A 13,720-nucleotide genomic window follows, 5' to 3' on the forward strand; every position below is an offset into this window, starting at 1 on the left:
TTGGGGGGTGAGAAATGAAAACTATATGTAAAAGTTGTATGTAGAAGTAAAAGAAGGGGTTAGGTGGTGAAGGCCAGCATAACAAAGGGAGCTGTGTATTGTACATAGCATTCTTTTACCATAATCAATGAAGTCCAAAATTAATGTATAGATAGTTGTTAGCATGTGGTCCCACACTTTATTTTCTGTTTATATCTTTATGTTATTTCATGGTAGTTATGGTAGGTAGGCCATATTTATTTGTTTTTTTGTTTCTTATGTAGGCAGTAGGGGTATTAGTGGAATTCCACTAATATTTTAAATCATAAATATAAATAGATTGGTGAGGCAGCCAGACACAATTAACCACACCCTTTTTCTTTCTCCTATTCCTCTTCTCTTCTTCTCTCTTCTCCTCTTATGTTCTTGGTTTATTCTTCTTCTTTTTCTCTCTGAGTTCACATCAGAAAACAAACAACTTTTGTTTCTTTTATTCAAGTTGGTATCAAAACTGACCTAGGGCAGAGTAGGGTTCTCATGTGAGACTGATCTGGTTGGCTGCATGAGAACTCCTTAGAATTGGAAGTTGCATCATCACCTGATTCTTGGAGGTTGCTGGATGTAGAGGATATGGGCCGAATGGCCCATAGACTGTCAGTTCATGTTATGTTATGTTTCTCTCTGTTATGGGCCTATTCTGGGCCCATACTCTGTAATGTTCATTCTTTTGTATTTTTCTGCCCACTCAAGGGCCTCTCAATAATTTATCAAAGATTAACTTAATAAAAGAGTATTAGAGTGTTAGAGGGAGGTTAAGTTCGAACTCCTCATCCTCTAACTCTTCTTGCCGCAGCTCTCTCTCTCTCTCTCTCTCTCTCTCTCTCTCTCTCTCTCTCCTTCCCTAATCTTCTCTAATTTTCTCTTGTTAGTTTTTCTAGTTTTCTAGCACAGTCCCATACTTCTAGGACTGTTTTTCAACTTGGTATCAGAGCGGGTCGTTACTTGGCATGTCCCTCAAGTGGTTCTAGTTCAGGCAACTGCATGAGGAGGTTCTAGGGTTGAATGTTTACAATCATTCGCCTGGTTCTTGGAGGTCATTGGAGGGTGCCCAAGTTTCTATACATTTGGAGAAGGGTTCAGTGACCAGGAGGAATCAGAGAGCAAGTTTTTTTTTTTTTTTTTTTCGGCCTGATTTGAAATAAGAGAAAAGGGATTTCGAAGCTAGCTCAGAGAGCAAAGAGTTCGGCCTGGTTTGAAGTTCAAACCAGAGATATTGTAAGTTGTTTTCTCAGTTCTTTGCTGAGTTATTTTTGTTATTTGGGAGGACTGTTAAAGCATTCAAAGCCACCTCCATTCGGCCCACTGTTGCTGGACTGATTTTTGGGTTATTCTGTAAGTGTTGTTCGGCTGTTATTGGGCTTCCAAACTGCTGAAAAACTGATTTAAATTAAGTGGTACAAGCCTCTACTTTAGTTCAGCTGCTTCTTGGACCTAGACAAAGTGTTCTTGAAGTGATTTCTGCTTGTTAACAATGAAGTGTTGACTGTTGCATACATAGTGTTTGTAAAAGATCCTCTTAGGTACTGCGGACTATTTTTCTTTGTTCTCCTTGGGAAATTATTGTTGGGAACCAAGAATACATATTGTTTGGAGGCCTGCTGATTGTTCCTTGAAGGCTGAACCAGGGTTTCTTCTCTTTGAAAGTGCTGCCACAGAACTTGGTTCTCACGGCTGTCAGTTCTGAACTGAGTTTGTGTGTTGCTGTGTTTGCTATTATTTCAACTCAATCTGAGTTCTTTGAAGTCAGATCACTTTTAAAAGCTTGCCGAAACCCTAATTGAAGTTGTTACATAATGGACTACTGAGAAATTGAGAACAAGAGCACTGCTGAATATGGACATAATTCGGGAACTACAATTGATTCCTTGTTGGCTGTAACTACAGTTAAATTGGATGGAACCAATTATTTGACCTGGTCACAATCCGTAAAAATTCATATTTGCAGTAGAGGAAAGTGGGGGTTTATCTCTGGGAGCAAGAAAGCTCCCCCAGAGGAAGATCTCTCCTATGAGAAATGGGTGCAGGAGAATTACACAGTGATTGGGTGGCTTGTGAAATCAATGCAGCCACAGATTAGCCAACATTACCTGTGGATGAACTCGGCTAAAAAAATATGGGATAGTGTTGCAGAAACTTACTCCCAGAAGTTGAATGTTGCCAGAGCCTACAAACTGAGAAATGATGTGAAAAATCTAAGGCAGGGGGAGAAGTCACTTGCAACATACTTCTCAACCCTGAAATCTCTAAGGCAAGAGATTGATTTGATAGAGGTTGTGACATGGGATACCCCCAAGGATGCTGAAACATATAGGAAATTGGTTGAAAGGAATAGGGTCTTTGAATTCTTGACAGGGCTGAACTCTGAATACGACATTACAAAGCAAAACATCATGTCCAAGGAAGATGTTTCATTGTCACAAGCATATACTTTGGTCAGCAGTGAAGAAAGTAGGAGGCAAGTGCAGATTCAAGGAGTCGGTATCGATGATCATTTTGCAAATATGGGAATTAAACCCAAAGGGGTTACAGGAGCTCACAGTGGCACATGAAGGAGATGGTGTGTGAATATTATAAGAAGTCGAAACACACAAAGGACAAGTGTTGGAAATTGCATCTCAATCTTGTACCTATCAGATTCCAGAAGAAGAATGATAGTAGAAAGACAGGAAGTGCACATGCAGCCACAAGCACAGATACAGAGATTGACTCAACCAGTGCACAGTTGGCAGCCATGAAAGCTGAATATGAGAAGTTTGGAAAGATGAACAATCAGCTTGAAGGTGTAACTTCATCATCCATCCCTTCTGGAAGTCCAACCACCATTGCATTTGCTCACTCAGGTATAAGGGCTTCCGTTAACCATGCATCCACCTCAGGTAATCACAAAACCCCTTGGATCATAGACTCAGACGCTTCTGATCACATGACCAACCTTTCCACTTTGTTTGTTTCATACGATTTACTTCCTAGTCGTGACAAAACCCCTTGGATCATAGACTCAGGCGCTTCTGATCACATGACCAACCTTTCCACTTTGTTTGTTTCATACGATTTACTTCCTAGTCGTGACAAAATCACCTTAGCTGATGGTTCTCCTGCCCCTATTTCTGGCAAGGGAACTATTAAGGCTACAGACTCCTTACTCTTACCTTCCACTCTTCATGTGCCTAAATTAAATACCAACTTATTATCTGTAAGTAGCCTGACCAAATCATTGAATTGTTGTGTAACATTTTTCCCTTCTCACTGTGTGTTTCAGGACCTGAAGTCTCAGAATGTGATTGGGAGTGGCCATGAAGCGAATGGAATATACTTGCTCGACACCCCTAGCCAATGCTTTGATCATCCCAAGAATGTTGCTTTTGGTTCTACCTTTTCAGAGTCTGTTAGTCAAATTATGTTGAGTCATTGTCGGTTGGGTCATTTACCTTTTTCTGCTTTAAGCCATTTGTTTCCAAAACTGTTTAAGGGAGTCAGTGTGTCCAGTCTCAATTGTGAGTCCTGTCAGTTGTCAAAGCATTGTAGAAAAAATTACCCTGTGAGCAATAAAAGATCCTCTTTTCCTTTTCATATTGTGCACTCTGATGTGTGGGGGCCATACCACTTATCCTCTATGGGGGGGTACAGATATTTTATCTTGTTTATTGATGATTTTTCTAGATTCACTTGGATATACTTAATGAAATCCCGGGATGAAGTCCCAAGACTTGTGAGGCAATTTCATGAGCTTGTTTTAACTCAATTTGATACCAGAATTAAGGTTTTCAGATCTGACAATGCAAAAGAGTATTTTGAGAAGAGTTTATCCTTGTATCTCTCTGACATGGGGGTTATTCATCAAAGCTCCTGTGTTAGAACCCCTAAACAAAATGGAGTTGCTAAGAGAAAAAATAGACATATTGTTGAAATTGCAAGGAGTCTTTTGTTTGCCTCACATGTTCCCACCAGATTTTGGGGTGATGTTGTACTTACTGCTACCCATCTCATAAACCATATGCCATCCAGGGTTTTAGGGTTTAAATCCCCCTTCTGTCTTCTTCATCCAGACAAGGATCTCTTCCCAATTCCTCTTCGTGTGTTTGGCTGTACCTGCTATGTTCACATTCCAAGTGTGCAGAGACATAAGTTTGAACTGAAAACCCACAAATGCATCTTCCTTGGTTACTCCCCCACACAAAAGGGTTATTGTTGTTTTGATCCAAAGACTGGCACCCGACATGTCTCTATGGATGTTACCTTTGATGAACTTTCTCCTTTTTATGGTTCCTCTCAGGATGGACATTGTCCACAGGGGGAGAGTCTGTCACAAGTTTTTGCTCTTCCTCTTCCTGTCACAGTTGAGTCTCTTGACAAACCTGTATCCTCACCAAATGAATCAAAGGAGGATCAATCACTTCATACCTCTTGTCCTAGTGCCCCTATTTCTTTACTCCCTCGTCCTATCCATAATCCCAAAGTGTATCAAAGGCAGAGATCCAGGAATGAGCAAGTAGTTTCCTTTACAACAGATGAAGCTCATACATTCCCAATCGCAGATGAGATAACAGGTACTGCTTCAGCTCCTTTGGAATCTTCCTTCCCAGACCTTGATGTCCCCATTGCTGTTAGGAAAGGGAAGCGGAAGTGTACTGCACACTGCATTTCCAAACACCTTTCTTATGACCTGCTTTCTCCTTCATACTTTGCCTATCTCTCTTCTGTTGCTTCTAACCCCATTCCTAGGTCTGTCTCAGAAGCTCTTGGGATTCCAGAATGGAGAGATGCCATGGAGACCGAAATGGATGCTCTACATGCAAATGGTACTTGGGAGGTGGTGGATTTGCCTGAAGGGAAGGACCCAATTGGGTGCAAGTGGGTTTTTACCATTAAATACAGGGCTGATGGAACTATTGAGAGGTACAAGGCCAGACTTGTTGCAAAAGGCTACACATAGACATATGGGATTGACTATTTGGAGACTTTTGCCCCTGTTGCCAAGATGACATCTGTGAAGGTTCTTTTATCTCTGGCAGTTCACTTTGATTGGCCTCTCTATCAGTTAGATGTAAATAATGCATTTTTGAATGGTGACTTACATGAGGAAGTCTACATGTGTTTTCCTCCAGGGATGTATGGGAAAGATATGCAAGGAAAGGTATGTAAATTGAAAAAATCTCTTTATGATCTTAAACAATCTCCTAGAGCCTGGTTTGAGAGATTTAGAGCTGCACTTGTTAAATTCGGCTATGTTCAGACACAATCAGATCATACTCTGTTTGTGAAGAAAAGTAGATCTCTAGCAGTGTATCTCATTGTGTATGTTGATGACATTATAGTGACTGGTGATGATGCCTCAGGCATTCTGGCCCTTAAGTCTTTCCTCCGTACAGAAATTAAGATTAAGGACATAGCGGAGTTGAGATACTTCCTTGGCATAGAAGTTGCCAGATCCAAGGATGGGATTCTTATTTCCCAAAGGAAATATGTTCTTGATTTGTTGTTTGAAACTAGAAAACTGTGTGCAAGACCAGCTGCAATTCCCATTGATATGAGTCAAACTTTCAGCTTCGGATGGAACTTTGTTGGAAGACAAAGGGGTTTTTCATAGACTTCTTGGGAAGCTTCTGTACCTGTGCATGACTAGGCTAGATATTGCGTATGCTGTCAGTTGCATTAGTCAGTTCATGCATGCTCCTAAAGATACTCATATGGCACCAGCAGAACGGATTTTGTGCTATCTGAAAGGCTCTCCAGGGAAAAGAATTCTATTTACCAAGCATGGTCATCTGAAATTTGAAGCCTATACTGATGCTGATTGGGCTGGAAATATTGATGATAGAAGATCTATTTCAGGGTATTGTAGTCTGGTGGCTAGTAATGTTGTCTCTTGGAGGAGTAAGAAACAATCTGTTGTGGCCCGATCCTCCACAGAAGCAGAGTATAGAGCCATGGCACATGGAGTCTCGGAATTGTTGTGGCTAAGGTCCTTAATGGAAGAACTTGGGATTGATCATGATAAACCCATGATGTTGTACTGTGATAATCAGGCTGCCATGGCACATGGAGTATAGAGGAGATGGGCCGAATGGCCCATAAACTGTCACTTCATGTTATGTTATGTTTCTCTCTGTTATGGGCCTATTTTGGGCCCATACTCTGTAGTGTTCATTCTTTTGTATTTTTCTGCCCACTCAAGGGCCTCTCTGTAATTTATCAAAGATTAACTTAATAAAAGAGTATTAGAGTGTTAGAGGGAGGTTAAGTTCGAACTCCTCATCCTCTAACTCTCCTTGCCGCAATTCTCTCTCTCTCTCTCTCTCTCTCTCTCTCTCTCTCTCTCTCTTCTTCCCTAATCTTCTCTTGTTAGTTTTTCTGGTTTTCTAGCACAATCCCATACTTCTAGGACTGTTTTTCAACTCTGGAGTCTTTGGAGATTGCCCAGTAACCAGGAAGGAGAGAAAATAGGTAAGCCTAAGATTAAGGTTTAAACTGAAGTTAAAGGTGGCAAACAGTTTTCTTCTGAGAAAATTTCTATTTTTACTGAGACTGACCTTGATTAGAGGAAGTTTAAGCCATTCTGGAGGCAGCGGATGGATTTCTGTCTTCCCTGTTATTTTCTCTAGGGTTTTCAAACCCTACGATCAGTTTTTGGCTCCTAGGCTTGTTAATCTGACTGAGAATAATTTCTGGGTTGTGTCTTTGATTGTGGATGATTTTTGGAAGATTATTATTGACTGAGAATGATTTCTGGATGGCTGTTTTTCAATTGTGTAGGGTTTTCTGCATAGAAAAAGGCAGTTCTGGATTTCCTTCTTGAAGTTTTGACCTGTTAGAAATTGGAGAAGGCTGGAAACGAGTTAAAGACTCAAGGGGAAGGACTTTTAGGGGCTAGAAACATGACTGAAAGCTCTTTTCAGATTGCCACTGTTAGGTTTGATGGAACCAATTACTTGGAATGGGCCCAATCAGCTATGATGGCCATTGGGGATAGAGGTAAATTAGGCCATGTGACTAGGGATACAAAGAAGCCAGCCATGGAAGACACACCACATGCCAAATGGGTTCAAAAGAACTATTTGATGATGACTTGGCTGTGCAACTCTATGTAGCTTCACATTAGCCGAAACTACTTATGGGCAAAAACAACCAAGGAAATTTGGGACAATATGAAAGAGACATACTCCCAACCACTTAACGTTTCTAGGGTTTATGAACTGAAGTGTGAAGTGAATAATCTCAAGCAAGGGGAGAAGCCAGTCTCATTTTACTTTACTACTTTGAAGTCTCTGTGGCATGAAATTGACCACTTGGAGACAATTGAGTGGGAAAGTCAAAAGGATGCAACAACATATAGAGACACTTGTTGGAAGTTGTATCCCCATCTTATTCCGATAAGACTCGGAAATAAGAAGGGAAATGCCAATGTGGTAGTTACTATTGATAGTGCATCCTCTTCCAGCACAAGGACCATATCCCTAGATGCCTTAGCTATTGTCCGAGCTACCTTGACACAATTGAAGAGTGAAACTGGTACTTCTGGATCCCCATCTCAGCCACCAGCTACTGCATTTGCTACTCCCACTTCAGCCTTCGCTCCTTCAGGTACAAGAGCTACAACATATCATACATCAGCCCCAAGTAACACTAGACCTTTTTGGGTAATAACTTCAAGTGCTTTTGATCATATGACCAGTTTATCCATCTTGTTTACCACCTATTGTCTATCCTTTGGCAAAGACAAAGTATCTATTGTTGATGGCTCTATTGTGCCTATTTCTAGCAAGGGAGACATTAGATTGTCTAATGCTATCTCCCTGTCCTCAGTTCTACATGTTCCTAAGCTAAGTGCTAACCTGCTTTCAATTAGTAGTATTACTAAGAATTAGAACTACTTAGTGACCTTTTTCCCTGATCATTGTATTTTTTAGGATTTGGAGACAAGGAAGTTGATTGGGATTGGTTGCTGCTTAAGCATCCACAGGGGAAGGGCAATGAAGTTGGGAATTTATTTATTTCGTAGTCTTTGAGTCAAATTATGCTTTGGCATAATCAATTATGTCATTTATCTTTTGGGTCTTTAAAGAGTCAGTTTCCTAATTTGTTTAAATCAGTCCAAGTGTCTAGTTTGAGGTGTAAGAGCGTGAACTTGCAAAAGATTGTAGATCAACTTATTCTTTGAGCAATAAAAGAAGCAATGTTCCTTTTAAAATTGTGCATACAAATGTTTGGAGACCATATCATATTACTGCTATGGGGAAGGGGATGTACAGATACTTTATGTTGTTTGTTGATGATTATACTCGTTTCTCGTGGGTTTACCTTATGCACTTTCAAGACGAGGTCCCTACTTTGAACCAAGCTTTTCATCAGATGGTGTTGAACTAATTTGGAATTAGGATCAAAATTCTCAAATCTGATAATACCAAGGAGTATTTTGCAAAACCCTTGGCCTTATATTTCCTTGATCATGGGATCATCTATCAAAGCACTTATCCTCGTACACCTCAGCAAAATGGGGTTGTTGAGAGAAATAACAGACATATCTTGGAGGTAGCCAGAAGCATCATGCCAAACTTTAATGTTCCCATACATTTCTAGGGGGATGCTATTCTTACAACTATATACCTTATTAACAGAATTCCTTCATGGGTTTTAGACATGAAAACACCATTTAACATCTTGTATCCAGACAAGGACATGTTCACTATTCCCCTTAAAACCTTTGAGTGGACTTGTTTTGTTCAAATCCTTGGACCCCGTCACTCTAAATTTGATCCCAAAGCTGCCAAATGTATCTTCTTTGGGTATGCACAAAATAAAAAGGGGTATTACTTTTATGAGCCTATTCCCAGGAGACGGTTTGTGTTTATGGATGTTACATTCTTTGAGGATGTACCTTACTATCATAGAGTTTCTTCTTAGAGGGAGAGCAATTGAGGTAAGTATTCTAGCCCCAAAAATTCCATTACCTATTCCAGTCACTGAGGGGAGTGTGGTGAAGAGGATTATCAAAAGTGCAGGGAATTGGAGGCAGGTTGATTTCAGTTCTCAATAGTCCAGGCCAACCCCAATCTCTTCTACAGCTCCAGATCCAAGCACTACCACCATAGTTGAGCCCACAATTGCAGATGACCTTGATCTCCCAATTGCAATTCATAAAGGAAAGCGCCGTTGTACTTCATTCATTGCTCATTGTATCTCCCAGTTCCTTTCTTATGATTGTCTTTCACAATCCTATAGATCTTTCCTAACATCTATTGCTATTATTTCTATTCCTAGAACAGTGCAGGAAGCCTTGTTGATAATTGAGTGGAAAGAGACAATGAAAGTAAAAAATGGATGCTCTTGTTAAAAACAATACATGGGAGTTAGTTGACCAAACTGAGGGGAAGAAACCTATTGGGTATAGATGGGTGTTTATAATGAAATAAAATGTTGATGGCTCTGTAGAGAGAAATAAGGTCAGATTGATTGCAAAAGGATTTACACAAACTCGTGGCATAGATTATTTGGAAATGCTTGCACTAGTAGCCAAGATGAATACTATCAGAGTCCTATTATCCATTGCTGCAAATTACTCATGGCCACTATTCCAAATGGATGTCAATAATGCATTCTTTAATGGAGATTTGCAAGAGGAGGTGTACAGGGAGTTGCCCCCTTGTTTGTACAGTACAGAAGTAGGAAAGAAGGTGTGCCGGCTAAAGAATGATTTATATGGGCTAAAGCAGTCTCCAAGAGCCTGGTTTGATAGATTTAGACTGGCTTTGGAGAAGTTTGGTTATATCTAGGCTCAATCAGATCACACTCTCTTCTTTAAGAAAGTAGATTCTTCTTTGGCTCTACTTGTTGTCTACATAGATGACATTGTAGTGACAGGAAGTGATATTAGGGAGATTGACTCTCTTAAGTAGCTTCTTCACTAGGAGTTTGAAGTGAAAGATTTGGGGGAACTACGCTATTTCCTGTGAATTGAGGTAGCCTGATCTAAGCATGGCATTTTTGTCTCCCAAAAAAAGTATGTTCTTGACTTGCAAGAAGAAACTGGGAAATTAGGAGTTAAACCTGTTGATCCACCCATTGAGCTGAACCATAAGATAAGTGCAGAAGGTAGGGAGCCTCTTGAAGACAGGTTTGTGTATCAGCGATTGGTTGGAAAACTTCTTTATCTTTGCCTAACATGACTAGACATTTCTTATGTTGTCAGTGTTGTTAGCTAATACATGCATTCTCCCAAAACCACCCACCTTCTTATAGTGGAAAGGATACTTACCTACATGAAGAGATGCCCATAGAGAGGCATACTCTACAAAAATAATGGTCACATGAAGATAGAAGTATACACAAATGTTGATTGGAATGGATGTATTGATGATAAGATATCTACCTTTGGGTATTATGCTTTTGTGGGGGGAAATCTTGTTTCTTGGAAAAGTAAGAAACAAAATGTTGTTGCCCGTTCTAGTGCTAAAGCTGAATACAGATCCATGGCTAATGGTGTGGTAGAAGTGTTATGGTTGATTGAGATCTTTACTTGATGAGTTGGGTGTTGAATATGAGAAACTTCTGATATTATACTGCGATAATTAGACTGCCATTAACATTGCTCACAATCTGATACAACATGACAAAACTAAACATATTGAAGTGGACCGACACTTTATCCAAGAGAAAGTTGCATCTCAATAAGTGTCTTCCCTATATTGCCTCAAATGTGCAACTAACTGATCTCTTCACTAAGGCAGCCATTAAGACTAAGTTGGAGACAGATTTACGCAAGTTGGGAATGACTAATATCTATTCCCAACTTGAGGGGCAGTGTAGAGATAGTTGTTAGTGTGTGATCCCACACTTTATTTTCACTTTATATCTGTTATGCAGGAGAGAAGAATGGAAGAAGAGAGAAAAGAGAGAGAGAGAGAAGAAGAGAGAAGAGAGAACTGAGAGCAAAAGATACTGCTGGCGGTGCAGATTTTTTAATATATATACTAGGGCGACAGCAACTAAAATAAAAGAGTAAAAGTACAATATACCCCTGCAGTACTATACATAGGAAAAATAACAGCTGTTAACAATATCTTTATGTTACTTCATGATAGTTATGGTAGTTAGGGCATATTTATTTGTTTTTTTTTTTTGTTCCTTATGTAGGTAGCAGGCGTATTAGTGGAATTCCACTAATATTTTAAATCATAAATATAAATAGATTGGTGCGGCGGCCAAACACAATTAACCGCACCCTTTTTTTTTTCTTTTTCCTCTTCCTCTTCTCTTCTCTCTTCTCCTCTTATGTTCTTGGTTTATTCTTCTTTTTCTCTCTGAATTCACATCAGAAAACAAACAACTTTTGTTTCTGTTATTCAAGTATTAACAATAAAAAAATACATAGAAGAATGATAAAAGATATATGACATTTTTAAATATCCCATTTACCCTAAGACAATAAACATACGTAAATTGTATGTAATTCCAAACAAAGCAATGCATATCATTAGGAAAAAGGAATTCAATCAATGTGTTTGCTATTAGTGGAATTCAATGCCATGGCAAATTCCATTGCGTACCTATATCCATTAATGGCTCTTAAGATTCAGTTTCTGCTTAAATTTTTTATCACTATGTTGTATGCTTAAACTTAAGGGTGTTTTTTTATTTCATACTAACCTTTAATGTCCTCAAGTATGAAGTAAGATCACGGATAAGTCCTTCCTTAGCGTCAGCCCTAAAACAAGGCTCAGACACAATTGGACGGTCATAACTTGCAAGGATGTCTTTCGTAATGCCATTTCCCTTTAACGTACGCCAGTAAACATCGATTTTATAGTCACTTCTTACATAGTCCAAGAGTGCCTGTTCCAAAGGAAACAAAGTATATTGAAAATTGAAATTAATTCACTGATAAAAAATTGAATTGATTCAAAGATTGTCTATAAATTACTAATCCAGGGATAGCTCAACCTGGCAAATTATTACGTCATCTGGGCTGCTGTTATTATGCAATTTTTGGTGCCACTCTTCCATCATCCCACTCTTGCAGTCATTGTTTCTCTGATAATGTTGAAATAGCACAGTAACCGCAATTATCTAACAAGAGACCTAACTTGAAATGAATTGTTGTTTCATGCAAAATGTAAATAATAATACCTGAAGCACAAGTATTTCATCACGGATTCTCTGACCAACATCACCCTGACCTCCACGGCCAATGCTGGTCATAATTAGTCTCACAATTTCTCTATCATTGGGTTGACTCAAATATATTTTTTGCAGCAAATCCGTAAACTTGTCTTGAGCTGCACTAATCTCACTGCAGAAACAATGTTCAAAAAAACATTGTTGTGTTATTAACAAAACATTGCTGTGCCTCTCCAAGGGTTGTTTGTAAGGCATGATTCTGTTGATATTCTCAGAGTTTGATCTAAGTCTGTAAACCCAGGAAAAAGAAGAAACAGCAGTAGATTTGTGGGTGTGTCCAATAGAGAGATCAACACCCTAAGAAAGATATTTATGTTAAACTGTAAAAGCACCAAATTGTCCTTAGTGTACAAGATAAAATAAAATACAGCAAGAGGTAAAAATACCAAAATAGCCTCTTCTACATTCATATTTTACACAAAACATATTTTCTAAATTAAAATATTATCATCAAAATATTTTACACAAGAGACAGACTAATTTTGTTCCTCTATACTTCCAGACGAAGCTGCATCGCTTCAAGAGACCTTTACTCTAAGGCTGTTTGATTGCTCAGAAACTTTCACTTACTTTAGTGTAAATGCATGAAATTGGCTTAGTGCAAATTCTAGTTTACTTTTGCTTCAGATTTGGCCTTGTCTTGTTTGTTTTTGATAAGTAAAATAGTAACTAAAATGGTGTATTCACACTTTATATGAAAGAGGAAGGTTATTTATTTAGTAGTAGTATGACAGGAAGCAAAATTATGTGTTCCCTGATTTATATGAAAGAGGAATTAAGGTAGGAAGAAGGTTCTCCAAATTTTACCAGGTGAAAAACAGACAAAAGTTTAAAATTTTACAGGTAGGGTGTAAATCATGGTCACAAACAAATGGGTGCAAAGCTGAATTGGGCACACTTCATGAATTGTTTTCCACGAAGAGAATAAGGAGTGGGGACCAACTTTATCATCCCAGCCATTACCTTCCAACCCATGAATGCTTGCTATCACCTTGTGCCACAACCTCTCTCTCTCTCTCTCTCTCAAAGGGGAATCACAACCATTTACATAGCAAAGCAGTGTTTCTGAGGACGATGTTCCCTAACCCTAAGTATCCTTCTTCCTTAGGTTTTCTAACTTGTTCCCACTTTTCCAAGTGATCCTTTTTTCCTCTCCCGATTCCCAAAGAAAGTCCCTCATTATTTCTCTAAATCCTAGTTGGGGTGTGGAAGGTGGAGAGGAAATAAATAGGAAGATTTTCCAATGTAGCTCTGATCAGAATAATTCTCTCCCCCCCCCCCCCAACGAAATGTAATTTGTCTTCTAAAGGGCTAATTTCTCAGCGAACCTTTCCACCATGGGTTCCAAAACTCATCACCTCTAGGGTTCCCTCCCAAAGGCAAACCTAGGTATATTATAGGCCACTATCTACTCTCACATCCCAGAACCTTAGCAAATATTTGCACTTCCCCATCTTCCATGATGATTCATGAAATCCCACTTTTACCTCAATTAATTCTCCCACAA

At 39.2% G+C, this 13,720-nt stretch overlaps 1 protein-coding gene across 1 annotated transcript in view; it reads right to left on the bottom strand.

The window, feature by feature from the left end:
• Positions 1–13,720, bottom strand: part of LOC148850714 (phosphoglucan, water dikinase) — a 65,966-nt gene that overhangs the window by 29,268 nt on the left and 22,978 nt on the right. The window contains exons 14-16 of the mRNA XM_088943997.1: positions 12,163–12,325; positions 11,977–12,066; positions 11,683–11,868 (exon numbers count right to left, since the gene is read on the bottom strand). Of these exons, the coding sequence (XP_088800123.1) occupies positions 11,683–11,868; positions 11,977–12,066; positions 12,163–12,325 (439 nt within the window). The remainder of the gene's footprint in view (positions 1–11,682; positions 11,869–11,976; positions 12,067–12,162; positions 12,326–13,720) is intronic.

This window comes from Nelumbo lutea, chromosome 5, assembly GCF_056320005.1.
Source record: "Nelumbo lutea isolate HS-2025 chromosome 5, American lotus-T2T, whole genome shotgun sequence".
In the NCBI taxonomy this organism is placed as follows: Eukaryota; Viridiplantae; Streptophyta; class Magnoliopsida; order Proteales; family Nelumbonaceae; genus Nelumbo; species Nelumbo lutea.